Source organism: Orycteropus afer, unplaced genomic scaffold, assembly GCF_000298275.1.
Source record: "Orycteropus afer afer isolate SDZICR_OR568_19922 unplaced genomic scaffold, OryAfe1.0 scaffold00042, whole genome shotgun sequence".
NCBI lineage: Eukaryota > Metazoa > Chordata > Mammalia > Tubulidentata > Orycteropodidae > Orycteropus > Orycteropus afer.
Genome location: NW_006921629.1, coordinates 12904139 through 12931688, shown reverse-complemented (window position 1 = coordinate 12931688; position 27550 = coordinate 12904139). Strand labels below are relative to the sequence as shown.

The window sequence follows — 27550 nt, the reverse complement described above, 5'->3', positions numbered from 1 at the left end:
AGATTGCCCAGTCTTCCCTCTGAGGAGTGGCAGGTGGGTTTGAACCACCAACCTTCTGGTTAGCAGTCAAATGCCTTAGGCACTATACCATCTACATCTACATATAATTATCTCCTTTAATTCTCACAATCTCCTTTAGATGTAGTAATATTGTCCCATTTTACTGATGAAGGAACTGAGCCTTCTAAGGTTAAGTAGCTTGCCCAAGGTCAAATAAGGTGTAAGGGGCAGAGCCATACAGCTTGGAACCCAGGTGTCCAATGTTGACCATCTTCTCCTTTGGTTTATAATGATTTGCTCCATCATGGTCAGAGCAAGGAGCTCTGGTGATATAGTGCCTAAAGCATTTGACTGCTAACCAGAAGGTTGGTGGTTCAAACCCAACAGCTACTCCACGGAAGGAAGACTGGACAATCTACTTCCGTAAAGATTTACCACCTCGGAAACCCAAAGGAGGTCGCTATGAGTCAGAATCGACTTGGTGGCAGAGTTTGGCTTTTTTTCCAGATGATCAGAGGTGGAAAGGCCTTTGAGACACTAGAGTCCCCCCTGCTCTCTCCTCAGATGGGCAAACTGGGATCCAGAAAAGGACCAGACTTGCCCAAACTTATACCAGGACGAAGGTGCAAAACCATTATCCAAAGCAAAATCTGATTAGTGTCCCGCGCCGGAAACCTAGAGGACATCTTCTCTCCCTCAACCAGGTTATTGTTAGAAATGTCTAGAGGAAACCATGCTCAGAGGTCTATAGTGCATAGAGCCCTTAAGAATCAGGAAATTTGGGCTCAACCTCTGGCCTCAGGGCAGGTCACAGTGCTCTGGGCGTCTTAGTTTTGGGGTATGTCTGATGGGCCAATTATTGGGAGATTAAAAAGAGACAAAGGTTGTCAAGGCAATATACAGACTGCACAGAAGTAATGAATGGAAGCTCATTCTGGGATCTCATTCTAGGTTTTACCCCTAAAATAGCATGTCCCTTGGATAAATTTCGATGCCTCAGTTTCCTGTTATGTAAATTGGATAATAACAGGTGTCCCTACCTCACAGGGTTGTTACAAGAATTGAATCACACAGAACATTATCTGGCACATAGTGACTTCTCAGTAAACTTAGCTTTTAGCACAGGTTAAGGCATAGCTGTTTTCTAACCCCAGACAGCACAGGTCTCTTCCGAGTCCCATCCTCTCTAGCAAGCCCTGCCCCCATCTTCACTCGATCACGCCTCCCGTTCACCAGGTCCCGCCCCAGCGGGCGGCGGTTCCTCCAACACCAGGGGGCGGCGGAGCTAAGGACTACCTTCTGGAGGAATAGGCGATACTCTGGGTAGCGGCGGCAGCTCCTCTGTGGCCGGTGGTGGCGGCGCTCTAGCCGGCGGGTATGCGGGGCGGGCTCTCAGTGGTGTGGCCCGCGGGCGGCGATGGCGGCCGTACGGAGCCTGCGAGTGTCTGTGAAGGGGGAGGCCCCGGTGGGGCCAGTCCTGGGGCTCCCTTCGCCAGAGGCTGAATCCGGTTTGGAGCGTGGCGAACCGGAGCCCATGGAGGTGGAGGAAGGCGAACTGGAAATCGTACCGGTGCGGCGCTCGCTGAAGGAACTGATCCCGGTACGGGCGGGGGGCGGGGGTCGAAGAGGAGGTCGCAGAGGGAGTGCCGGCGCCCGAGGGAGCCGGAGCGGGAGACGACCGGCGACCAGGCCGGGGAAGTAGAGGGAGGGGGAGAGAGGGGAGCGAGCGCCCGGGGGGCGGGGGCGCCAGGCTTGAAGAAGGGGAGCGAGAGAAAGGACGCCGGGCGCCCGGAAGTGGGTGTAGAGGAGGCTGGAGGAGATGGGAGAAAGCTGGGGGATAGTTGAGGACACCCCTTTGCGCTGCCTCTCTGAACCTGTTTGTGGACGCGAGTGAGCGAGGAGGGGTTGGGCTTGAGATAATGGGGGAAGCCGCGGGCGGGAACGTAACCAGGAGCGGCCCAGAAGGAACTGTTGGGTGGCCCCTGCATCCAGATCTCTTGTGGGTCCTGCTCTGGTGTCGTTGATGTGTTAAACATGGCATTCGCTGCTTCTCTTGGGAGGACTGGGTTTGTCAGCAGCAGAAACTCACTGGATTTTCTGTAGTGGTTTGAGGGTCATCTTGCCCCGTCGCAGCTCCACTGCGGTATAGGATCTGCCATCGTCGCCCCAGCATCTAACCCCTAATGAAACCAAGTATCTGGGCCAGTAGTGGTCCTTGGCCTCCCTTTTTTCACGGTGGGGTAAGGAGAGGCGCTTTGCTTGTGCTTTGGTAGTCCAATGTCCGGTTCTCAGACAGCTGATCTCAGGCCTGGATGATCCTCTCATGTACTTAATTTCTCATCTAACATAAACAACTTTTTACCACATAAGAGCATGTCTTGCTTTAAATTGAAGTTATGGGAAAAATGACAACAATGAACATGATGGCAGTTTACCATTTACCACATTACACTATTTAAATAGCACTGCTGTGGTGAAGTTGGTGTTGTCATCCTTTCATTTATTCAATTCAGCATCTATTTGTTGCACCCCCTACTGTGTGCCGGGCAATGTCCTAGGTGCTTGATCAAGATCAAGATCAGTCTCCCTCCTGGAGTTTATGTTCTAGTTGGGGAACACTGGTAATAAACAAATGGACAAATAATTTCCAGTAGTATTATGTGTTGTGAAGAAAACAAAACATGTTAATGGATATAGAATGCAGGGTGCAGAATGTGATAGGATGATCAGGGAAGCCCTCTGATATAGTGACATTTAAGCTGAACCCTAAATGACAAAAAGGAGCCAATAATGTGCAGATTTGGAACAGAGTGTTCCCAGTAGGGGCAACAGCAAATGCAAAAGCTCTGAAATGGGAAAGAGATGTTATATTAGAGAAATGGAAAGTTCTGTAGCGTAAGTGGGAGAGTAGTGAAAGAGGTCATGAAGGCTAGGCAGGTACCATGGAAGAAACTGAGGCCCAGAGGGGTCCACAAATTGTACAGTGTCGTGTAATTAGTGAACCTCTCAACTGCGACTTTAATCCTCTGTGTCCAAACCCCATCTTCTTTTCCTTGCACTATGCTGTCTTCCCCATGAACTCTAGGAGAATCTGGACTTTCTGCATTTTGGTAGAGACTTGTGCTCCATCTGGTGGCCTAGCATGGGGAATTTGACCGGTCTGGGTTGGGGAGGTAAGAAGTTACTGCGCCTCATCTTCGACATTTTTCTCCGAAGCTTTCAGAGTCACACTTACATGGATATCATCAGTTGGTGGAATTACACAAGGTTTTGCACAAGCTCTGATCTAGAAAGAGTCACTGGGACAGGCTTCCTCATAATAAGGGGTTGTTGGGGGTGGGAGAGATATTGGTAAAATGATTGTCCCAAAAGAATTAGTTGTCAGGCTGTCTTATATCATGGGGTTTTCCTCAGTGGCTGGCAGCATTTCTCACCCTTCCCCCCCTTTGTGTTAGGACACCAGTAGAAGATATGAAAACAAGGCTGGCAGCTTCATCACTGGAATTGATGTCACCTCCAAGGTAAAACAGACCATGATTTATTCAGTTTGATAAGTATCCTAGGAACTTGGTCCCCAGGATATAACACAGCTGTAACTATTTCTTACCTTCTTTTTTTTTCCCCCTTGTTCCTGGATTTATTTATTTATTTATTTAAGTTGCATGTTGTGCAAAGCAGTGTTCATGCATGCCCAAGACATCCAGGCAATGCTATATCCACAGAAAGATAAAACCACTGTACCTAGATGCCTGTACTTAACCATTTCCAAGAAAAAGCTGGCAATGCTTTTTAATACTATGTCAATTCTTTCAAAATGTGTGCTGTGTCCATTTTAAATGAAACAAAAGATGAAAAGTGCCTGGCACATGGTAGGCCCTTGATAAATGTCTTTATTTCTCACAGGGTACAGGCTTAGAAAAATAGGGTTTCTGATTGCGTGACTGTCTAAACTCCGAAGGCCAAGTAACTAAATTAGTCTCAGTACCTGAGAGTGTTGCCTTTTAACTAGTAATTTCTATTAACTAGATTACCAGCTCCATTGCAATGTCACACAGACCCAAACCTGTTATTTGTCTTATTATAAGCGGTCCATATATATCTCTTGCTTTGTATCTAGTTTAGATATTCTTTCTGATTTTAATGCATGCAATCAAATTTGAAGTAAATTATGAATAACAATTTTAAATAATAATACTGTATTAGATGCATAAAAGCAAAAATAAAAATTACATATGTCATCCTTACCTTTTGATATTTTATCTGGATCTCATCTCATGCTTTCTCACACTGTTTAAAGGCCAAAAGAGAACTGATCATCGTTTATTAGACAAGCAAGAATATGCAATGAAGTGCATTGTTTTCTTGCTGTAATTGAAAAGTAGATTGTACTATTCTTAATCCTACAGAGTTTGCCGTTATATGGAATAAATACATAGGAAAAAGGGTAGTAGTCCCAGAATTGGTACTTAAGTTATTATCAAAGGAAGATAGATAAGTTGTTTGCACTAGGAAGACTTCAGTGAAGAAAATTAGCTTAGCTATTGGGAAATAACAGAAGTGTTGCTGCTTTACCAGTCCCCACAAGCTTTCTAAACTCAGACCTTCAATTAGGGTGGCAAAGTCAATACAAAATTAGCCAAGGGTTCTAAGAGCTATCAGAAAGAAACCCATGGTTGGACCCGGATTATTTTAGCTCTTGGAAAAAACTTACAAAGCTGACTATTTGTTTTTCAGGGAAGCTTCAAGTCACTTAAAGATGAAAACTGGCAATTCTACAGAGACAGGGCTAAAATGGAGGAGAGAGATTCTTGGCATCAGTGTTATTTTTAAACAGGGAACTAGCTTCAGGGAATGGCTGCTCAGGCAGACTTGATGTGGAAGAGCATGATAGGTGTGATTACCATGCATACAGAGGATGTGGAATGGTGGTGCTGGAGGTGGGGGAGCTCCTAGAAATAGCACTGGATTCGGCAGATCTACCCCTTTCTAGCTGAAGTGCCTCCCTTTTTTATGCCTCAGTTTTTACACGTGGAAGATTGGGATGATGCAATTGCTTAGTTGTAATTTTTTTCCCATGATTGTTAATAATAAATGTCAGAGGGTTTCACAAGCTCTAAAATACTATTCATTCCATCAACAAATAATTTATTGAGCTCTTACTATGTCCTATGCATTGTGATAGGCACTATGTCATCATGAAGATTATTACCAGATTATAACAGTGTATCCCATCCCAGGTATGGAATGTGAATATCTAATTCTCTGCTAGAATTATTCAAGCTACAATGTTGCCCTTCAAAATTTATTTTAGGGTTATCACTGATGCATCACGTTGTGTTTGTGATTTAACTTTCCTCCCTTGTGTTTCACTACTTTGATTTTTTTCTGTACTTTCTAGGAAGCAATTGAAAAGAAAGAACAGCGAGCCAAACGCTTCCACTTTCGGTCAGAAGTAAATCTTGCCCAAAGAAATGTAGCCTTGGACCGAGACATGATGAAGAAAGGTACAGGATATATTGGGGGAATTTCCCTAAGAGTGACTTTTCCCTGAGCATCACCTCCTGCTTCCGGGCTTGTTTTGCTTGTCCCATACTCATCCAAATACTCCCAAAGAAAGAAACGTGTGCCGTCTCCATTTCTCAGGTCACCTGTGTAAAGTTGAGATGTTGTTAGCTGTGTCTCAGATGTTAGAACTGGAGAAAATGAGATTAAATTGTCTGAGTAGGTCCAGAGAAAGCCAGAGCTGCTACAGATCCTTACTCTTTTTCTGCTTTTATCAGAGGTATTAACTTTTCTTTGCCTTTAAATGTAAGGAAGATGTATCTCACAGACCTTCTTTTAGGGGAGTTGGAGCAGTATTGGGGTTGGGGAGAAACCATTAATACTTCTCTATCTGAATGTATGACACATAAACAACACAGTAACACTGTTGTCAGAAAACCCTAAGCTAATCTTGCCCTGGGTTTTATAATTCTGTGGTTTGGCTTGTGATTTTAGTTTTGTTTTTTGTTAGGGAAAGTTTTTTGCTCCCTCGGACTCACCTTAAATTATGTGTGTGTGTGTGTGTGTGTGTGTACACACAATTTATAAATAAGAGGGAAAACTATCACTAGTTTTTGAGTGAATCTACAGCCGTATTTATTATTCCAGTCTAATGTAAATTTATCAATGCAGAAGGTCTCCCTCTATTGTGTTGATAGGCAGACCTCAGATACATGTTCAGGTCTGTGCTCTGCTGTGAGTTTCTCTAGGCTTGCTTGGTTGAGAACAAAAGTTCAGTAAGCATGTTGAATGAATGAATAGCTACGAGGCACTGTGTTCACATTGCATGTGTACTTATTCATTTCTCACAACAACCTTATAAGGAATATAGTTTTTATTCCTGTTTTACAAAAGAGGGAACAGGCTCAGAGAAATTTAATAAATTGCCCAGGGTCATGCAACGTAGAGGTGGAGTCAGGATTCGAATCCAGGTTTATCTCACTCCAAAGTCTTGCTTTATAATATATAATAAGATATAATAGACCCAAACCATGTCCCTCCTCAGCCCATCCTAGTGGGCATAGTTACTTGGATGCAAAGCTCAACTGGAGAAGTTACTTTTACTTTTTCATGCATCATTAATTCAAGTTGGAAATAGGACCTTGCTTCCCTTCACAGGCTGTGGCTCCAGGCTCTTGCTTAAATGGATTTCTGATTCAGGAAAAGTCCTGGGGAGGCCAGGGACAGGTGTGCAGTTTGCCATTCATGCACCTGCATGTCTGGGCCCACGGAGGCCTTTGAGTCCTCTCACGTCTCTGCCTTAAAAGTTCACCATGCCTATGTGCTTCTAGTCCTATTCCTTGTGCCTTCTTGCCCCTGGTCTTGGGCATGCCTTCATCAGCTGATTCAGATGCTACTTCCTCATGAAGCATCCCTAGTCGTCCATTTGAAATTGTTCCCACCTCTGTTGGAGCTCTTAAGAGTACCTATAACCCTTCTGGAATCTAGTCATGGTTCGTTGACTATGGGCAAGTTACTGAACCTTTTAGGTCTTAGTCTCCTGGTGTATAAGATGGGAACATGGTGTCTATCTAAATAAGATTGCTGTCTGGGTTAAATTCTGAATTTTTCTTGCCTTTTTTTTTTTTTTTTTTTTGTAAAGCAAACCTGATCTCGTGATTTTAAAGAAATTCCTAGAGTAGGCAGTGGCTCTGCCTGGGATGTTATATGGGGCAGTGTGCTCATTACAACCTGTTCTTCATCCAGGAGATAGCATGGCCTAAGATAGTGTACCTGAACCCTGGGCAGCTTTCAGAGAAATATGGCTACCTATCCTGGATCAGAATGGGAGGGTTAGATAGTGCTCGGAGATAGTTACTGTTTTATATCTCCCCAGGTGATTCTGATATGCAGTCAGGATTGAGAACCATTGGTGTGGTAGTTAAGAGCATGGCTTCTGAAGCCTGGATTCAAATCCTGACCTGTCACTTCTAGCTCTGTGACTTTGGGCAAGTTCTTAAAAGGACTGTTGGCATACTCTAACAAAATGTTATTTTTAGAATGGTGCCTAGAACGTAGTAAGTGCTCAATGATTATTAGTTATTATTGTCATTATCTGGTATTTTCCATTTTCTAAATCTTTCGGGAAAATGAAGAAGTTAGAACAAGCATCTTGACTTCTGCAGTCATACCAGGTGTTAAATTATTTATTTTTATTAGCAGCAGCTCAGTGGCTAAGACACTTGCCTGTTAACCAGACGGCTGGCAGTTCAAACCCACCAGCCACTCCTCGGAAGGAAGGTTGGGCAATCCTACTTCCGTAGTGATACTGCCTCGGAAACCCAAGGAGGGGTCGCTATGAGTCGGGTTTGACTCGACGGCACATAACAACAACGACAACACATTAGCAGCAACAACCACAATAATAAAACATACCATTTGTTAAATGCTGCTTGTGTGCTGGTCACTTTGCTATGGTTAACTTACCTTTTCAACCACCCTATGAAGGAATGTTACTATTTTTATTTTACTGATAAGGAAACCAAGGTTCTGAGAGGTTGAGATACTTGTCCAGGGTAGCCCAGCTAGGTAAGTAGCAAGGTTGGTGTTTGAAGGCTGGCCTGACTGAAGCTTATGCTCCTAACTGCTCAGCCAACATTCAGGGACACAGTTTGGGAAGACCAGCGCCATTCTGCATTAAGAGTGACTCCAGCAGCTTTGGTCACCTTATTCCCAAGACAAGGCTTTCATGATTGGAAGGGATGTTAGAAGCCATGTAGGTTAACCACCTGCCTAGTATTACAGGCCTTTTGGCAAAGTTCTTAATGGTCCTTTGGCCTCTGCCTGAATGCTTCTCAAGGATGGCATGAGAACTATTTATGAGTCAGCCCACTTTGTTTTTGGATGCCTTCTTGTATTGAGCAGAAATTGCCTTCTAATCATTTCTGTCTCTTTGTTAGTGAATGGCTCTTAGAATAACGCTGTGAAGTCCTTTCTTCATTGACATGGTAACCCTTAGGTGATAGAAGTAAAGGCTTTCTGCCCATCCTTTAAGCTTTATATGAAATGGCTTTCTGGTCTCCCTCCTCTAGACTTTCCAGTTTTAAATGTCCTTCATAAAATGAGGTGTGGAGTCTAGGTATGGTTGGATTCATGGAGAGTATGGCAGGAATGTGGCTCCTACTATCTTTATTCCCAGCCATTTCATATTCTTATGCTGTATTCACCTCTGGCTGACCAAACCACCCAGGATTTTCCCCCAGGAATAACATTCATCAAAATAGTCTTTCTCATCCTGTACCAAGATACTTTTAAAATACCCTTATTTCTACTAAATTATATTTTGTTGATTTCAAGACTCCATTTCAGTCTATTGAGTTAATTTTCACCCTACTTCTATTTTCATTATTTTAGATGTAATCCTCACTTTGTGTCTTCTCCAGCCTTGTTAGGCATGGCTTCTGGATCCTTATCCAGTTGTTGATAAATATTGATAATCCTGTAGCGTGCCGTGAAACATTGATCCATTAATTATTAGTTTTGTTCTTTTATCATTAGGCACGTATTTCATTTTATTGTCATGAGGAACTTGATTACATACCTTAAGGAACTCAAGATAGAATACCATTTATGGTGTTCTTTGGATTTTATAGCCTAGTAATCTCCTCAAAAAAAGAAATAGAGTTACTGTTGCTTGTTACTTTTTTTTTTTTTTTGTTAATTGTGATTTGGGTGAAAGTTTACAGAGCAAATTCACTTTTCATAGAGCAGCTTACATATATTTTGTCTCATGATATTGACTGTAATTTCCCATAATGCAACAGCTCCCCTCCCACTTCTTCCTCATAGTTACCTCTTCACTGTGTCCTTTCCTCCCATGTACTCCTGTCCCCCAAGCTGTCTCCCTGTGCATACACAGCCTTTCTATTCTCCCATGATTGATCTCTCCAAGGAGTGTATCTACCTAATGTAAATGTTCAGCTCATATGCCTGTCTTTTATTTGGCTTAAAGTGTGGCTTGCTTCTTAGTGAATTTATGTCATTTCCAATGGGGAAGACTTGATTTCTTCAGGGATGATGGATTCTGTCTAATAAGCTATTTTAAGAATTTTCTGAGAATGGCATTAAGCTTTTGAGTCTGTGGTCTGGGCATTTCCCTTTTCCCCTTTCATTAAAATCAGCACAGAATTAGTCCTTCTCAAGGCTTTCAGGCACTTCTCTTCTTCCCTGTGACTTTCACAGATTACTGCCTGATTCTGAAATCACAGCTGTGTGAGTAAGTACATTGGGATGTAATTCTGGATTGGAAGATTTGAATCTTACTTAAATTAATTCTTGACCTGTTGTCTTCAGTCTTGAGTTTTGAGTCTTTCTTAATGATAGCTATTGTACTGTCGGTTAGTAGAATAGCAAAAAAATCAGCAGTCTTACCTTTTTTCTTGCGTCATCTTCTCAAAGCAGTATTGCCCAAACACTTAAATAAATAAAACCCCATCAGCATTTTTATGAGTTTTTTTGTTCATTCTGGACTGTAACCTTTTTTTTCATTAGATGTTATAAAACCAATTCATGTTCACCTCCCTCCTAAAAAAAAAAAATTAGAAAATAGAGTGAAAGGAAAACTGCCCACAGTCTACCACTCAAATGTGGTCAGTGGCAATGTTTGGTGTATTTCCTTCTAATCTCTTCTGGAGGTAGACTTTCTTTTTGTTTTTGCCTTTTGTAGTCATACTGCTTCTTTCCTTTTCACTTGAAGGAGTATCTGCATTTTCTATATTGCTGTATGGCCCGAGATTAGTCTTTCAGATTTGTGCCATTCTCTTAATTTGTTAGGAAGTTACCTTTTGTCCCTCTCCTGTATGTCTTCTGTGATGAGTTTTGCTCATCTATGTTTTGCAAACCTGTAAATCCCATTTCTTCTTACCTTCCGTTTCCTTGAGATCACCTCTGGTGCTCTGACTTACCCACATTTAGTGTCTTCCAACTTTTTCATTCTTTCTAATCTGAGAGTTTGGGACTAGCTACTTTTTCCTGCATTTTCTGAAGTCTGCTTTCCTAAAGACTTGAGTGTTGTGTCCCACTACCTGCCATTCTTTGTCTTCTTTCCCTGTTAGGAAATCCAATGTGATAACCCTCACCATCAGCTCGTAGTCAACACTCAGTGATGTTCAGTTCTTTCTCCCCAGTGCTTCTGTTCACTACCATGTCAACAATGAGCCCTTTCTCGATTGGGCATAAGTCTAGGAGCCTTTGTTGTTGCTTTGTTTTATTTTGAACAGTGATATCAGCAGGGGAGGAAGTACTGAGTGTTCTCCTGTGGCACTCTTCCATCAGAGGTTAAGCCTAAGGAAGTTCCCATCTCCAGTGGGTGAAGCCACAGTCGGTTTGGTACTCTTGGGAACGTCCCTTCCTCATTCTCCAGCAGATTGGGACTCATCATCTCCACAGTGACACTGCTTTTGTATCTTTTTTTTTCATTATTATTCTTTACCTGCTTCTTGTGAACAAGATTGTCCATTGCCCGATTTTAGATTCTAGTAAAAATATAGACGTGTATTTAAACATGTTAAAATATAGGCATATATGTATCTTGTTAAAATATAGGCAGACATTTTATTCCTTAGACTCTTTTCCCTTTTGTTTTTAAACTATTTCCTCACCTAAAGTTTTGTTTTTTTTTAAATATGGTTGTAGTGTTTTGTTGGAACAACACTGTGATGATTTTGATATTTACCTTGATCATTTATTAAGTCCTTCTTAAATGATCAGCAAGTCTCCTCCCAGATTCCTTTTCCCTGATCTTCAGTCTCATCCCTCCACTAATACCAGGAGTTCTCCTTGTTTCTTGTTACCTTTCACATAAGCATCTGTAGGCTCTTTTTCTTTCAAAGTCATGGCTTTCAGCTGGAGGAACTAAGAGTGCTGCTCCCTGGGCTAAACTTTTTTGTTTCTCATCCTGCATATAAGAGTTACTCTAACAGGCTAGATGTTGTTTCGTTTGCTTCAGACTGGGACATATGTTCACTGTGGCCCTGCTCCTCACTAGGAAGGACTTGCGGGGATTCATAAGTCTTGATGATATCTTTGTCTTCATGAATCTAGGCTGGCAGGAGAAGGACTTGCCTGCTTTAAGCTGGCCATGCTGCCATGGGCTCCCAACAAGCCCACCTCTTACATCTCTTCAGAATGGAATGTCCAAAACATTTATTTTATTTTTCTATCTGAAAATATTCACATTTGAAGATGTACTTAAAGTGTGTTTTCAGTAAAAGTGGCACATAAAGTATAAAAGCGTGCTTAGAAATGATGGACATTGAACTCTTGACAAAATTGGGAAGAGAGAAATGTAATGTGGAGAGGTTACACAGTGCAAAAAGGGCAAGGAGGCCACATATTCTGACCTCCTAGAACCCCGCAAGAGGAAGGCAGAATCACCATCAGTAGCCTAAGGCCTATTCCTGAGAGGCCAGACATGCTGCCTCCCTCCAGCTCTTTCACCAACCGTTCCTCCCAAAGCACCCACCATCTCTCTCCTGGGTTCGATAATTCACTGCAGTGGCCATACAGAACTCACAGATTACGGAGTTTATTAAGGAAGCACCAGGCTACAATTCAAGTTCAGGAAGAATGCTCAATCTCTCTCCCAGCCCACCGTCCCTCAGCCGACAGTCTCTCACAGTCTCTCTCCCAGCAGTGCGTGTCCCTCGGTGTCTCACTCAGCAATGCGTGTCTCTTGCGTCTCTTTCCCAGCAGTGTGTGTCTCAGGAGCGTGTCTCAGGAGCGCGTGTCTCTTTCAGCAGCACGTCTTCCTCAACCAGCAGTCAGAGAGAGTTCTGCCTCTAGGAGGCCTCCTTTTGATCTTGGCAGAGTGGCCAAACCAACCAATCATAACAACAGAATTCTAAGCACCTGAGAGTGAGCCTCCTATAACATTGCATTGTGCCACACCCAACAGAAATAACCCAGGTAGATAACATTTACACTCAGGAGCTCCTCAGTTGCTCATTCTACCACTGAGTTTACAATGACTTACAGGTAGAAAAGCCATACTAAGTAATTTACTACACTGCACACAGTATGATTTTATACATTTGCCTTAGCTCTTTTAAATAAGTTAAGCATAAAGCTACATGGGAGATATACAGCTTTTTAAAGATCATTTTAAAAATTCTTACTGATGTATTTGCATGTTTCACAAAAGAAAAGGTTACAATGAGATAATATACTTAAAATATTTCTTTAAAACACAACCCTAGTAGGGCTAAGATTCCTTTTTGACCACAGCCCTCAAGTTTCTCCCTCCCCAGAGGTAACAACTATTATTAGTTTGGTTTGAATTCAACTTGACCTTTTTCTAGGTATTTGTATACATAAATATGTACCCTTAGAAGATGTGTGGTGATGTTCTATGTTTTTTATTTTTTAATGTCATCATACTGTGTGTAATTTTCTGCAGCTTACCTTTTTTTACTCAATGTGTCTTAGGATAGATAGTTCCATGACATCTAATAAATTGTCTCACTGTTTATGAGTATATACCAAAACCAAATCAAACCCTCTGCCATTGAGTCAGTTCTGACTCATATCAACCCCCACTGGGTTTCCAAGGCAGTAAATCTTTATAGAAGTAGATCGCCCCGTCTTCCTTCCATGGAATGGCTGGTAGGTTTGAACCACCAACCTCTGGTTAGCAGTCAAATGCCTTAGGCACTATGCCACCAGAGCTTCTTTTTAAGTATATAATATCCTATAGTGTGGATAAACCATAATCCATTACTCTCATTGCTACTGCGTTATTATAAATAATGCTGCAGTGAACATCTTTCTGTGAGCCTTTTTTGTGTACCCACCTATGTGTATTTATTTTGGGTAGATACTGAGGAGAAGAGGAGCCCTGGTGGCCCAGTGGTTAAACACTCAACTGCTAAATGAAAAGTCAGTGGTTCCAACCCACCACCCACGCCACTGGAGAAAGATATGGCAGTTTGCTTCCATAAAGATTATAGTCTTACAAATGTGTTGAGAGCAGAGTTTACTAGTGGCTACCAGGGACAGGACGGGAGAGGAAGAGGGGTTTAACACTGATGGAAAAGTCATATTGATTAAGGGTAGGGTTGCAGAGCCAATTATTACAATTGCTGTCAATAACTTGTATACCTGTAAAAAACTGAATTGGCAAAATTTGTGTGACGAACATATTTATAACAACAACAACCACAACAAAGAGTAGCTGCTGTGGCTGCTTATATACAGCCAAAATCCTCATGGAATTTGATTTCTTGGTTTGGAGGTTTAGGGTCATGGTTTCATGAGACATCCCAGTTAATTGGCCTGGTAACTTGTTTTGTGCTTCTGTTCCACCTCCTAGTTTATTACTGTAGTGCCTGGGGTCTTAAAAAGCTTGCAAGCAGCCATCCAGGGCACAACAGTTGGTCTCTGTTCGCCCCAAGCAGCAGAGGAAAAAGGAGTGTCAGAAATAGAAGTAGAATATGGAATATATGGCTAAGAGCATCCATGAACAGCTACCTCATTTGCCATGAGACCAGAACGGGATGGTGTCTGGCTATCATTACTGAACATTTTGATCAAAGATTCTATATCAGAATCCTGATCAAAAGAGGGAAAATGTAGAACAGAATTTCAAATTCTCATGGAATCTAGACTTCTGGATCTGTGAAGGCTGGATGAACCCCTGAAACTATTGCCCTGAGATGATCTTTAAGCCTTAAACAAAAAATATCCCCTGAAGTCTTCTTAAAACCAAGCAGTAGTTTGGCTTAACTGGTGAAAAATGTCTGCCTTGAGTATTATGGTTTTTTAAAAACCATCTGTATGGGATCAGATTGACAACAGCAACTTGAAAGATTAGATAGGAAACTTAGAGGGCAGTGAATTATGTTAATAGGGGGAACAATTCAGAAAAAGAGGATGAGAATGTTTCCACACCTTACAGAATGTAATCAGTGTTACTACATGTAGAAACTGTTGAATTGGTGTTTGTTTTGCCTTGTATATTCTCAACAACAACAACAACAAAAGATTACAGCCTTGGAAACCCTATGGGGGACAGTTCCACCCTGTCCTATAAGGTTGCTATGAGTCAGACTCAACTTGATGGAAACAAGTTTACTGAGAAGAATTCCTAGGCTTTTGGGCATATGCTAAATTACATTTTTAATAGACACTCCCAAATTACCGTTCAGAGTGGCTATGCCTGTTCACACTCCCACCATAGAGGCAGTGGCTCTTTGGCTCCATGCTGCCAACACTTGATCCTAAAAGGCATACATTTTAAAAAATCTGGTCAGTTAAAAATGGTGTCTTGTTTTAATGTGCATTTCCTGATTACTAATGAGGTCAACCACCTCTCCATATGTTTATTGGGCTTCTGTATTTTTTGCATGTGTGAACTGCTGGCTCATATCCTTTGTCCATTTTTATTTTAGGCTGTGTTACTTACTGATTTGTAGGATTTCTTTATTCTAGTTTATACTATATTTTGATATATGCAGGGGCAGTATGTCTTTATTCTTTTCAGAATTGCCTTGACCATTGCACATTTCTCTTTTCATATGTTTAAAAATTTTAGAATCAGCTTGTCAAGTTTAATGCATAATCCTGTTGGGTTTATTATTGCTTTGAACATTACAGATTAATGTAAGACAGCGGTATGGTGTATTTTACCAACACCATTTGTTTCCTCTTTCTTAGCTTCTTCTGCCTGTTCTGAGTTAAGGTGTTTAATGCTGTTCTGTGATAGAACTTGAAGTTGTTTACTTTGTTGTTATGTCTCATTTTCCTTTGGAATAATTGTTGTTTCTTTCAACATACTTCATTACTGAACGCTTGTTACATGAACTGCTTTAAAGGGGTACCGGTGGAGTGGGCTAGGCAGTGGGGAAAGCCTGTCATCTTTTCTGCATCTTGTTTTTCTAGCAATCCCCAAAGTGAGACTGGAGACAATCTACATTTGTGGCGTAGATGAGATGAGTACCCAGGATATCTTTTCCTATTTTAAAGAATATCCTCCAGCTCACATTGAATGGTTGGATGATACCTCCTGTAAGTACCTCCAAATTTTCTGTTGAATATGCTTCTATTTATGATTTTAAGAGTTCTTGAGATCTAAGATGGTGCATGATTATGGCCCAGACTACTTGCCTGCACCTAGCTTCTGCCCTTAGCCCAGGAGAGCAAAAACATTGTCCATTGATGAGAACCAGCATGCCTTAACCAGTCTGCTTGCTCATCCTCCATGGGTATTCTAAGACAGGTCAGAGTTGGAGATCAGGGTTTCTGGCATCTAAGTATAGTATATGTGATTCAGCCCTGTTTAATACCCAGCATTGGCCAACAAAGGGATGGATCTAACTGCATAGACTTAGGGCTGTGTTTTCAGGGCTTTAGACTTCGTTGTGGCAGCTTACCATACAATTATTCAAAGGGCTGTCTCTGCTTCAGTTCCTCTGGCCTATTACTAGACCAGAACTCTCTGACGTTAGACCAGTTACCTCTTCCTGCCTTGAACTGTGTTTTCTGGAATACCACCTGGCTGCCCTAACCTGCAAGCTGTCCAGTTTGTGAACTGACTGTAATTTTTAACTTACTTCCTTGCTTCCCTCCTCTCTGGCCTCACCCCTGGTCACTTTGCTAACTTCTTGTCCTGATGCACTTCTAGTCTGGCTTTACCTGCTTCCCATACTGTTGCCCTACCAGGCAGTGTCCTCAAGTAGCAGCCTGGTTCCCCTGGATTCACCCTTAAGATGTTGATTCAGTGTTTTCATTGAAAGACTCCTTCTTTCAATGGTATATTGCCAGGGTGGCACAGATGGATGAGCACACCAACCAGCTGAAAGGTTGGCGGTTTGAACCCCCCCAGAAGTGCCTCAGTAGACAGGCCTAACAGTCTGCTCCTGAAAGGTGACAGCCTTGAAAGCCCTGTGGGGCAGGTCTGTGCACATGTGAGGTTGCCAGGAGTCAGAATCGGCTTGATGGCAACACAACAACGTTGAAAGAAGAAATGTGACTGAGGAGAAGATTTTTCCTATTTAACTTAAACCATCGAAATCAGAGGTCGGCACACCTTTCTTTGTAAAGGAGCAGATAGCAAATATTTTAGGCTTTGCAGGCCATATGGTGTCTGTTGTATCCACTGTACTCTACTGTTGTAGCATGAAAGTAGTTATAGAAAGTAATTAAATGAATGAGCCTGGCTGTTTCCAATAGAACTTTATTTACAAAAGCATGTGGTAGCTATGTAATTTATTGTATGTGGATTATATGTAAATAAAACAGTTACAGACTTAATTAAAAAACCAAGCAGGTGGTGCACTGGATACGGGTCGTTGTAGGTTGCTAACCCCTGATTTACATCATTAAAACTGTAGCTAAGAAATATTAGAGAAGAGAGACCCTTAGAGTTTTCCAGTTCAACTACTTCATATTGTACATTTATTAGAAACTGAAAAACAAAAGGGAAGTTATATGCCCAGGCCATGTGGCATGTTAGTGATAGAAGAGAGTCTTTAGACCTTCATTTCCCAAACTGAAATATGAGTAACATAAATTTGAGAAATGCCCTTTAAAATCGAGTTAAATAGTTGGTTTTTTTTTTTTCTATAAAACTTCTCAAGACATTTCTCTTGCTGAACCCTCATCCTTAAAGAAACAAATTAGTTGCTACAAAGCCTCCGTTGTCTGTATCCCATTGATATGCTCCTCACTCACACTTCACAATGGGGGAAATGTCATTTTACATTTCCCTGTAAGGGGCAGTAGTATAAAGGATATTCCCAATTTGTTGGACATCAGTCATCATCACCATCATCATCAAGAATTGCCATGCAGCACTCAGTATGTGTCAGGTGGTTATACAGAGCCCTTTTCTTCATGGAATATGTAATGATAATTTTGTGGAACCCCATTTGGGAATGCAGCTCTAGGCTAATTTCATCAATGAGGTTTTACTACAACTTTCTATCCTTCCCTTCATTAGTTTGTTCATGCATTTACTGATGCTGGTCTGTAGCTTGGTGAGGCTATCGAATTAATATGATGCAATCTCTGCTCTGAAGAAATGTACAATCTGTACATTTTATTTTAGGTAATGTGGTTTGGCTGGATGAAATGACAGCTACACGAGCCCTTATCAATATGAGCTCTCTTCCAGCCCTGGATAAGATACGAAGCAGGGATGCCAGTGAGGACAAATCATCTGAGAAAAATAAAAAAGGTAACTGAGCACAAAGGACTTTGGGCTGCACATCCTCTTCTTTACACAGTCTGGTCTCGGGCCTTTGGGTTTTCTGTGCAGAGCGTTGCATAGCATCACATCGCCAGTTATTTCTGAAATAAGCCATAGTGTTTTGAGTCATCAGCAAATGTTGTTGTTGTTGTTGTTGTTGTTGTGTGCTGTCAAGTTGGCCCCGACTCACAGTGACCCCTCCTTGGGTTTCCGAGGTGGTATCACTACGGAAGTAGATTGCCCAACCTTCCTTCTGAGGAGTGGCTGGTGAGTTTGAACCTCCAGCTTTCTGGTTAGCAGTCAGGTGCCTTAGTCACTATGCTACCAGAGCTCCTATCAGTAAATAGGAGGAGCAAATACTGAACTTTTAAAAATATGTGAGATGGAGTTATGTTAAGGTTCATCTTTTCCCTCACATCCCATTTTAGACAAGCAGGAAGACAGCTCAGATGATGATGAGGCTGAAGAAGGAGAAGTTGAAGATGAGAACTCAAGTGATGTAGAGGTTGGTAGAGATACATGTAGGGTTTTATTGTTAAACAAACAATGCTTACTGTCTTTAAAGCTTAAAGACTTCATAATAAAAACATAAGTTATGTTTTCCTCTAGGTTTTACCGTTAAACCTTCTGAGGGTTCACCTTATGTCCTTGTGGCCGTAATGATTCATCTTGAGATCTTTGAATAGTACCCACACTTCTGCATAAAACAAAATGGTTTTTAAATGTAATCTATCAGTAAAATTCAGAGAAATCAATATGACATATTTCCTAGTGGGTTAAGTATGATTATTGGAACTGTCAGAGTATATCCATTTAAAAAAACTCATTGTGTGTCTATTATATACCAAATTCTGGGTGCTGGGTGTATAGCATTGAGCAAAACAAAGGGCTTGCCCTCTTGGAGCTGACACTCTAGTAGGGGAGATAGACAGTACACAGACACACAGATAGGTAGATAATGTCAGGAAATGATGAATGCTTTGAAGGAAAGGAAGGGGGCGGATAGAATGTGACGGAGACTGTTTTAGATGGGCTGGTCAGGGAAGACAGTGGCTTAGAAATTCTACAACAGAACTAGTGCTGTAATGCTGATAAATATTACTTTTAAAGGCAGGATGCTTTCTTAATGGTAACTTTGGTGCTGTATAAATATGATATTAAAAGCGACTTTTTAATTTTTATATTGAAAATGTTCTTTTTTCTTAAGTTGGACACGTTGTCTCAGGTAGAAGAAGAATCTCTGTTAAGAAACGATCTTCGTCCAGCTAATAAGCTTGCTAAAGGAAATAGGTTATTCATGAGATTTGCTACAAAAGGTAAATTTGATATTTGCTGTTGGTTTTTATATTTAATCAGAATGCTTTATTATTGAGTGACATCCTTCTCCTTTGACTAGGAAGTTAGGTAAAATGATCTCATAGCTCCCTTTGAACAGTAACATCTTGTGCTTAGAAGTAATGGCTTATTTTCCAAGTTGGAATTTCTGGATTTGAAAGTGAATAGTAACTATTTGTATGTTTTTACTAAAGTAAGTTATTGTCTGTTAAAGCTGATTTGCTCCATGTGCCTTTCAGCCAGTTATCCAAACTATGAAAACTATTTTTCAAGATATATGTTTGATTTATCACAGCAGTGTCTCCTGGGATTTGCTGAATCTCCTGGTGATTTTTGATGGGCATTAAAAACATTTCTAGTAATTTTTTTGAACATAGTTTTCGGAAAGTTGCAAGAACAGTAGAAGGAACTTCTCCTCTACCCTTTACTGTAATCCTGAGTTAACCAGGTGCTTCATTTTGCCCCATTTGTTTTATCATTCTTTGTGTGTGTGTATAGTTTTTCGGTAACTTGAGATTTCAGTAACTGAAGGTAACTCCCTTCAGTCCTAAATACTTCAGTATGTATTTCTGAAAAACAAGGACATTCCCTTACATACAGCACAGTTACCAAAATTAGGAAATTTAACATTAATCAATACCTAATCCATAGTTCATTTTCAGATTTCATCAGTTGTTCCAATAATGTCCTTTATAAACTTTCCTCCCATATGCAGGCCTAGCAACTACTCCAGAAGTAATTGTTAAATTTGTCATGCTTCTTTAGTCTCTCTTAAGCTGGAACTAGTCCTCTGCCTTTCTTAGTTTTTCTTGATTGATACATTTTTAAAGAATAAGCTCATTATTTTATAGAATGCCTCTCTGAGTTTGTCCCATGTTTCCTCCTGATTAAATTCAGATTTTGCATTTGGGGCAAGAATACCTCAGAAGTGATGTTTTAGGACTTCATAGCAGGAGGCGTGTGACATTTAATTTGTCCCATTACTAGGGAGATTAACTTTCATCAGTTGCTAAGGTAATCATAGCCAGGTTTCTCCACTTTAAAATTACTGTTTTCCCTTTTGTAATTAAAAAGCAATTTGTGAAGAGATACTGTGAGATTATATAAATGCTCTGTTGCTTGGGCTTTCACCCAAAAGTATTACCATCCACTGATGATTTTCTAATGCTGTCATTTCTTGCATATTTATAAATTGACGGCCTGCTATAAGGAAGAGCTTCCTTTTTTATCTATTTGTTTGTATTGTTTTAGACTCATAAATTCTTATTTGATTCAGTGGATTGCCATCCATTACTGCAATTGTTTTGATTCACAAATTGTCTGAGATTTGGCCAGTAGAACCCCTTTTCAGCTGTGTTATTTGTTTTATTGTGGTAAAAAAAATACATAACAAAATATTTGACAATAGCAACTCAAAAGATTAGCTGGGAACCTTAGGAAACAGTGAGTTTATGTTAATGAGGGAAGAGCAACTCAGAAAAGGAGAGTGAAAATGGGCACAACTCTAAGAATATAATGTTATTGAATTGTACATGTAGAAATTTAAATTCGTGTATGTTTTTGCTGTGTATATGCCCAGCAACCAAAAAATTAAGTTATTTTTTAAATACTATCAATTCAACATTTTTTCATATGTAATTCACCGATGTTAATTATATTTATCATGTTGTGCAACTATCAGTTTCCAAATTATTCTACCATTAACAAACTCAGTGCTCCCTAAGTAATGACTCCCCATTCTCCCTCCCTTGCACCCATGGTACACTAATAAACAGTTGGTCTGTGTAATATTTGCCTATTTCATGTAAGTGGGATCATAACATTTTTGTCCATTTGTGACTGACTGACTTTACTCAAGGGCGCTCTGGTGGCATAGTGGTTAAAGCATTCAACTGCTAACCAGAAGTTCATTAGTTTGAACCCACAAACCATTCCAAGGGAAAAAAGATGAGACAGTCTCCTTCCATAAAGATTTACAGCCTTGGAAACCCTATGAGGCAATTCCACTCTGTCCTTAGGGTCATTATCAATTGCGTTGACTTGATGGTAATGAGTTTGGTTTTTTTTTTTTTCTTTCCCTCTCAGCATAATGTTTTCAAAATTCATCCATGTTGTATAAGCCGTGTTTATTTGACGTATTCCTGTGATTCTCTGAGCACTTTCTTTGTGTCACAGCAAAACATCTTGTTTTTCCAGACTCTTGCTTTCTCTGCTCCAGATCTGGAATCAACCATCACTCTAAGGAGCTGGTGGGGATTTTTTTTTGGTAGGGTGCACGTAACAGCTTGTGTTGCCACATCTACCTATAGCACTGGATGTGTTTATAATGGAGTCTGTCCTTTGCAGTCAGAAAGTGTCCAAGGAGCTGTCAAAGGCCTTTATAATTACTGCATTTGATGAAAGTAGGTGTGATTACTAACTCCCTTTTCTCCAACTAAAGGGTATTGTAACCTGACAAATGACCTCTTTTCTACATTTGGTGATTGAATAGCTCTTTGAGTGCGTTCTAGGTATATGGTACTATGCTGTTTTCTTTATGTCTTTATGCCAATAAACTAGCAAAAATGATTTACTAAATACATGGCATTACGTATGATCCGTTTCTCTACCTCTGATTCTGTGTTATTGGAGTGTTGTCATTCAGAAATTATCGTCATCTTTCAGGGCACAGCTAAAATGTCACCTTTTCTAGAAAGCCTTTTTGATCCCTGAACACCTGTAATAACTGAACCTCTCTTATGCTTTTTGGAATCTTGTAATCTGTATTGTTGTTTATTTTTGTATGATACTTCCTTTGTTCAGTCAGTCAGCTCCTTAACAGTAACTGAACTTGTCTGTGTTTAGCTCTACTCCCTCCCCACTGCACTGCCATATGCATTCAGAGAGTGAATGTTGATAGTGGATCATTCCTTTTGGCAGATCTGATCCCAGCTATGGGAAACATTCCTTTTTTTTTTAATGAACTATTCAACATTGTCTTCACACCCACAGGAAATCCTAGATAACTGTTGTAATTAATTTTCAGATGACAAAAAGGAACTTGGAGCAGCCAGACGAAGTCAATATTACATGAAATATGGGAATCCAAATTATGGAGGCATGAAAGGAATTCTTAGCAATTCTTGGTGAGTCCATGACCTTAAAATAAAATAGTTAACTAGTATTTAAACTTTCCTTAGTCCTTCAGTTGGTATTCTGCACTGAAGTTTCAAAACCACTTATAGACTTGAAGGAAGACAAGAGGAGAGAATTCAAGATATTTAAGTGTGGTAAATTGTGTGGGAGTGCCCAGTTTCAGCTTCCTTTAGCATCTCTCTCAGAGCACAACATCGTATAGGTGTGTAGTTGAAATGAATTAATGGATTTCAGAGTCCTTCCTGCTGGTTTTTGATGATGTGCTTATTTTGGCAATGTTGCAGGAAGCGAAGATATCATTCCCGTCGCATTCAGCGGGATGTGATCAAGAAGAGAGCCCTGATTGGGGATGACGTTGGCTTGACATCTTATAAACACCGACATTCCGGTAGTTGCCTGCTCAGCTCTTGGGTAGACACATGTTTGGCTCCCGAAATCATATTTTTATTCTTAACACAATCTTTTAAGGTTCCAAACTTTATCATCCTATCTTCCTTGCCCTCACCCTCTGCCAACATATAGGAAAGTAAGTCAAGTCACGATTAATTTTACATTGCCCATACAAAGAGATTAAATGATTTTATAGAAGCTGTTCTAACAAAGAAGGCCAAATGTAATATAAGGGAAAATTAAAAGAAAACTTTCCTTAGGAGCCTAATTTGTCTACTAGTAATATTAAAAGCTGCATGAAAAAATTACCTTTTTAAGTTATTTTATCAAATGAGCTGATTTTATTATTCCTTTGCCTAGTAATGAAAATAGGGCTGCTGTGTCTGGTGTTACACATACTGGCTTGTGTGTTATGAATGCCATAGAAAAGTGGGATATCATGACCTAGATTTCGTTTTCTTAACATGCTTATTATAAAAGCGCAATTATGTTACATAAAGATTTGGGTTTTTATTTTCAACCTTCTCTGTAGAATCTACAGTGCTTTGTAGGACTAGCCATATCAGCATCAAACACATTATAACATTATCATTGTAATAGAGACAAGGAAAGGTGATGCCTATAAATTTTTAATTAATGTATATATCCATAGGTGTTCTGGTAGCATCATGCCTAAGGCACTTAACTGCTACCCAGAAGGCTGGTAGTTCAAACCCACCAGCCGCTCCTCAGAAGGAAGGTTGGGCAATCTACTTCCGTAATGATACTGCCTTGGAAAGGGTCGCTATGAGTCAGGTCTGGTTAGATGACAAATAACAACATCTTAATAGCATTAGATACTACATGATTTGAAATCAGAAAAGGTATGCATCAGGATTGTATCCTTTCACCACACTTACTCAGTCTGTATGCTGAGCAAATAATCTGAGAAGCTGGACTGTATGAAGAACATGGCATCAGGATTGGGGGAAGACTCATTAGCAACCTGCAGTATGCAGATGATAAAACCTTGCTTACTGAAAGTAAAGAGGACTTGAAGCACCTACTGATGAAGATCAAAGTATGGATTATATCTCAACATAAAGAAAACATATCCTCACAGCTGGACTATTAAGCAACATCATGATAAATGGAGAAAACAGTGAAATTGTGAAGGTTTTCATTTTACTTGGATCCACAGTTTATGCCCGTGGAAGCAGGAAATCATAAATGACATGTTACATTGGGCAAATCTGCTGCAAAAGACCTTTATAAAGTGTTTAAAAGCAAAGATGTCATTTTGAGAAATAAGATGCTTTTGATCCAAGCCATGGTATTTGCAGTCACCTGATATGCTTGTGAAAGCTGGACAGTGAATAAGGAAGACTGAAAAAGAATTGGTGCATTTGAATTATAGTGTTGCCAAAGAATATTAGAATATTGAATATATGGTGGACTACCAGAAGAAAGAACATACTTGTCTTGGAAGAAGTACAGCCGGAATGCTCCTTAGAAGTGAGGATGGCAAGACTTTGCCCATGTACTTTGGACACGGGATCAGTTCTTAGAGAAGGCCATCATGCTTGGTAAAGTAGAGGGTCAGCAAAAAAGAGGAAGACCCTCAATGAGGTGGATTGATACAGTGGCTACAACAACGGGCTTAAACATAGCAAGGATTAAGAAAATGGGGCGGGATTGAGCAACATTTTATTGTTATACATAAGGTCACTATGAGTTGGAACCAACTTAACGGCTCCTAATAACAGCAGTATTAATAATGCACATACTGTTACACAGTAAAACACTTCCGATTTCAGTTACTGTGCAATATTTTCTTCATATAATCTGTATATTCATGTTAAAGAAATTAAGAAACAAATTGCCCCAATTCTAGCACCCTAATATAATAATTGATTTTATTTTGTGTTTTTCCTATTTGTCTACTTTTGTACTAAATATTATAATTGTTGTGAACATTTACTTTTATATTGTTTCTTCCACTTACCATAAGCATTTTTCCATGAACTAATTTAAAGTTATTTTAAGTGATTTTTTTATATTCCTTTAGGCTGCTAGATCACACTTTACCTAGCCATTCTCCCGTTGTCAAGTGTCAGAATTGTATCCAGATTGACACTGTTACAGATACTACTCCAGTTATGTCTCAGGCATGGGAACAACATTTTTTAAAAGATCACTGACATAGAATAGAATTTCATAGTTGTTGGTTTTAGTCCTTTTCCTAATAGATTTTGATTAACTTTCTTCAGGACTAGTAAATGTTCCTGAGGAACCCATTGAAGAAGAGGAAGAGGAGGAGGTAGAGGAAGACCAGGACATGGATGCAGACGACAGGGTGGTAGTAGAGTACCACGAGGAGCTGCCAGCTATTAAGCCGGCCCGGGAGCAGAGTGCATCTAGGCGGTCCAGTGCCAGCAGCTCAGACTCTGATGAGATGGACTATGATCTAGAACTGAAAATGATTTCCACTCCTTCACCAAAGAAAAGCATGAAAATGACCATGTATGCTGATGAAGTGGAATCTCAGTTGAAAAATATTAGGTAACAGTATTTTTTATTTTATCAATAGTTTAATTTGATTTGAAATACTAATTACTAACCTTCATTCTTTTTAACTTTGTAATCACTTTTATCTATTCTAATTTCAGTCCTTTGTAAGAGTTGAATAAAAGTTCCAGTTTTTCCTCTAAATTTATAAGTGGATCCTTATAAAAATGATAGATTGTATGGAAAGTGACCAAACCAAATAACCAAACCTATTGCCATTGGGTCGATTCCAACTCACAGGGACACCCCCCCCCCCCATTAGGTTTCTGAGGTGGTAAATCTTTACAGAAGTAGATTGCTCTGTCTTCTTCCCATGGAGTGGCTGGTGGGTTTGAACACCATCTTTCTGGTTAGCAGTCAAATGCTTTAGGCACTGCGCTACCAGAGTTTCTTATGGAAAGTGGCAATCACCTGTAATCCCATCCTTCCTTGAGATAACAGCTATTGGCAATAGGGTGAATATTGTTCCAGCTGTTTTTTATGCCTATAGATAACATGGAGAAATTATAGGTAACATTTGTACAGTGAGGTTGTGCTGTTTATGTTATTTTGCAATGTGCTTTTTCCACTTAATGCATTGTGAATTTTATTTTTTCTATTGTTGTAGTCCATTGTTCAAAAGTACCGTGATTTAGTTAACCAGTCCCTGTTGAAGGATATTTAGATTTCTGATTGTACTACCTAGATAAATTCTAGAAGTCTAATTATTTTACAAAACAATACATGTGTTTAAAAATTTGATGAATATTGCTGAATTCCCTTATAGAAGAGTGCTACTTGCATTATCACCTACTACTTAAATACTCACCAACTTTAAATGCTTTCACACTTTCCATCTTGCCAATTTCACAGACAAAAATAATAATTTTGTATGTATATTTCTTTGATTACTAGCAGGGATGAGCAGATTCTATGAAGGCAGATAGTGTACCTACAGTTCAAAGCTTTGGAGTCCAGGGATGCTCTTTTGAAGACGTTCTTGGTGTATTTGGGGAAAATGGAAAAAAAAAACAACCCTCAAGTTGGTTTATTTCTCTCCTCCTTTTCCTTTGTTAATTTTCCAGTGGTTTGTCAATTTTATTAATCTTTTCAAAAAATCAGCTTCTAGTCTTGTTGATTTTTTTTATTGCCTATTTTCTGTTTCATTTATTTCTGCTGGATATTTATTATTTCCTTTCTTCTGGTGATTGTAGGCTTTTTTTGCTGTTCTTTTTCTGATAGTTGGAGATGTTGGGTTAAGATACTGATTTTGGCTCTTGCTTCATTTTGATGTGTGCATTTATTGCTATAAATTGGCTTCTGATCACTGCTTTTGCTGTGTACCAAAGATTTTGTAAAGTTGTGTTTTCATTCTTGTTTGATGCAAGGAATGTTTTAATTTTATTTTTTATTCCTTCTATTGCCCAGTCATTCTTAAGGAGGGTGTTCCTTGTGTTTGCTCTTTATCCATTGATCTTCCTATTGTTGATTTCTAATTCTATAGCATTGTGATCTGAGAAGATGCTTTGCAGTATTTCAGTGTTTTTAAATTTATTAAGTCTTGCTTTATGGCCTAATGTATGAACTGTCCTGGAGAATGTTGCATGTGCACTAGAAAAGAATGTATATTGTACTGTTGTTGGGTGAAGTGCTCTGCAGGTGTCTATAAGGTCACGGTGATAGATTGTATTGTTTAGTTCTTCTGCGTCTTTGTTGAATTTCTTTCCAGTTGTTCTATCTTTCATTGAAAGTGGTGCATTAAAATCTCCTACTATGACTGTGGGGGAGCTCTGGTGGTATAGTACCTAAGGCACTTGACTGCTAACCAGAAGACTGGCAGTTCAAACTCATCAGCCATTCCTTGGAAGGAAGGTTGGGTAATCTACTTCCATAGTGATACTGCCTCAGAAACCCCAGGAGGGCTCACTGTGGGTTGGATCCGACTGGACAGCAGTTTTGTGGAGTCATCTATTTGTCTTTTCATTTCTGTTAAAGTCTGATTTATGTATTTTGGGGCTCTTTCATTGGGTCCATAGATATTTATTATGGTTATATCTTGTTTGATTGATCCTTTAATCATTATATAATGTCCTTCCTTGTCTCTTATGGTGGGTTTTGTCTTAAAGTCAAATTTATCAGAAATTACTATTGCCATTCCTGCTCTTTTTTGGTTGCTATTTGCTTGATATATCTTTTTCCAACCTTTGATTTTTAGTCTATTTTTGTCTTTGTCTCTAAAGTATGTTTCTTGTAGACAGCATATTGATGGGTTATGTCTTCTTACCCATTCTGCAGCTCTCCGTCTCGAGTGGTGCATTTAATCCATTGACATTCAGTGTAATTATTGACAAGTATAAATTTGTTGCTGTCATTTTGTTATGTGTTTTTTGGTGGTGTTCTTGGTTTCTTGGTTCTGTATAATTTTCTGTGCTGCTCTCA

General features: G+C 39.9%; 1 protein-coding gene across 1 annotated transcript in view; it reads left to right on the top strand.

The window, feature by feature from the left end:
• Window positions 1-1417: 1417 nt before the first annotated feature.
• Window positions 1418-27550, top strand: part of NCBP3 (nuclear cap binding subunit 3) — a 33884-nt gene continuing 7751 nt past the window's right edge. The window contains exons 1-10 of the mRNA XM_007937484.2: window positions 1418-1600; window positions 3456-3521; window positions 5399-5504; window positions 15418-15543; window positions 17585-17713; window positions 18154-18230; window positions 18933-19041; window positions 22086-22185; window positions 22480-22583; window positions 24835-25126. Coding sequence (XP_007935675.2) covers window positions 1418-1600; window positions 3456-3521; window positions 5399-5504; window positions 15418-15543; window positions 17585-17713; window positions 18154-18230; window positions 18933-19041; window positions 22086-22185; window positions 22480-22583; window positions 24835-25126 — 1292 coding nt within the window. The remainder of the gene's footprint in view (window positions 1601-3455; window positions 3522-5398; window positions 5505-15417; window positions 15544-17584; window positions 17714-18153; window positions 18231-18932; window positions 19042-22085; window positions 22186-22479; window positions 22584-24834; window positions 25127-27550) is intronic.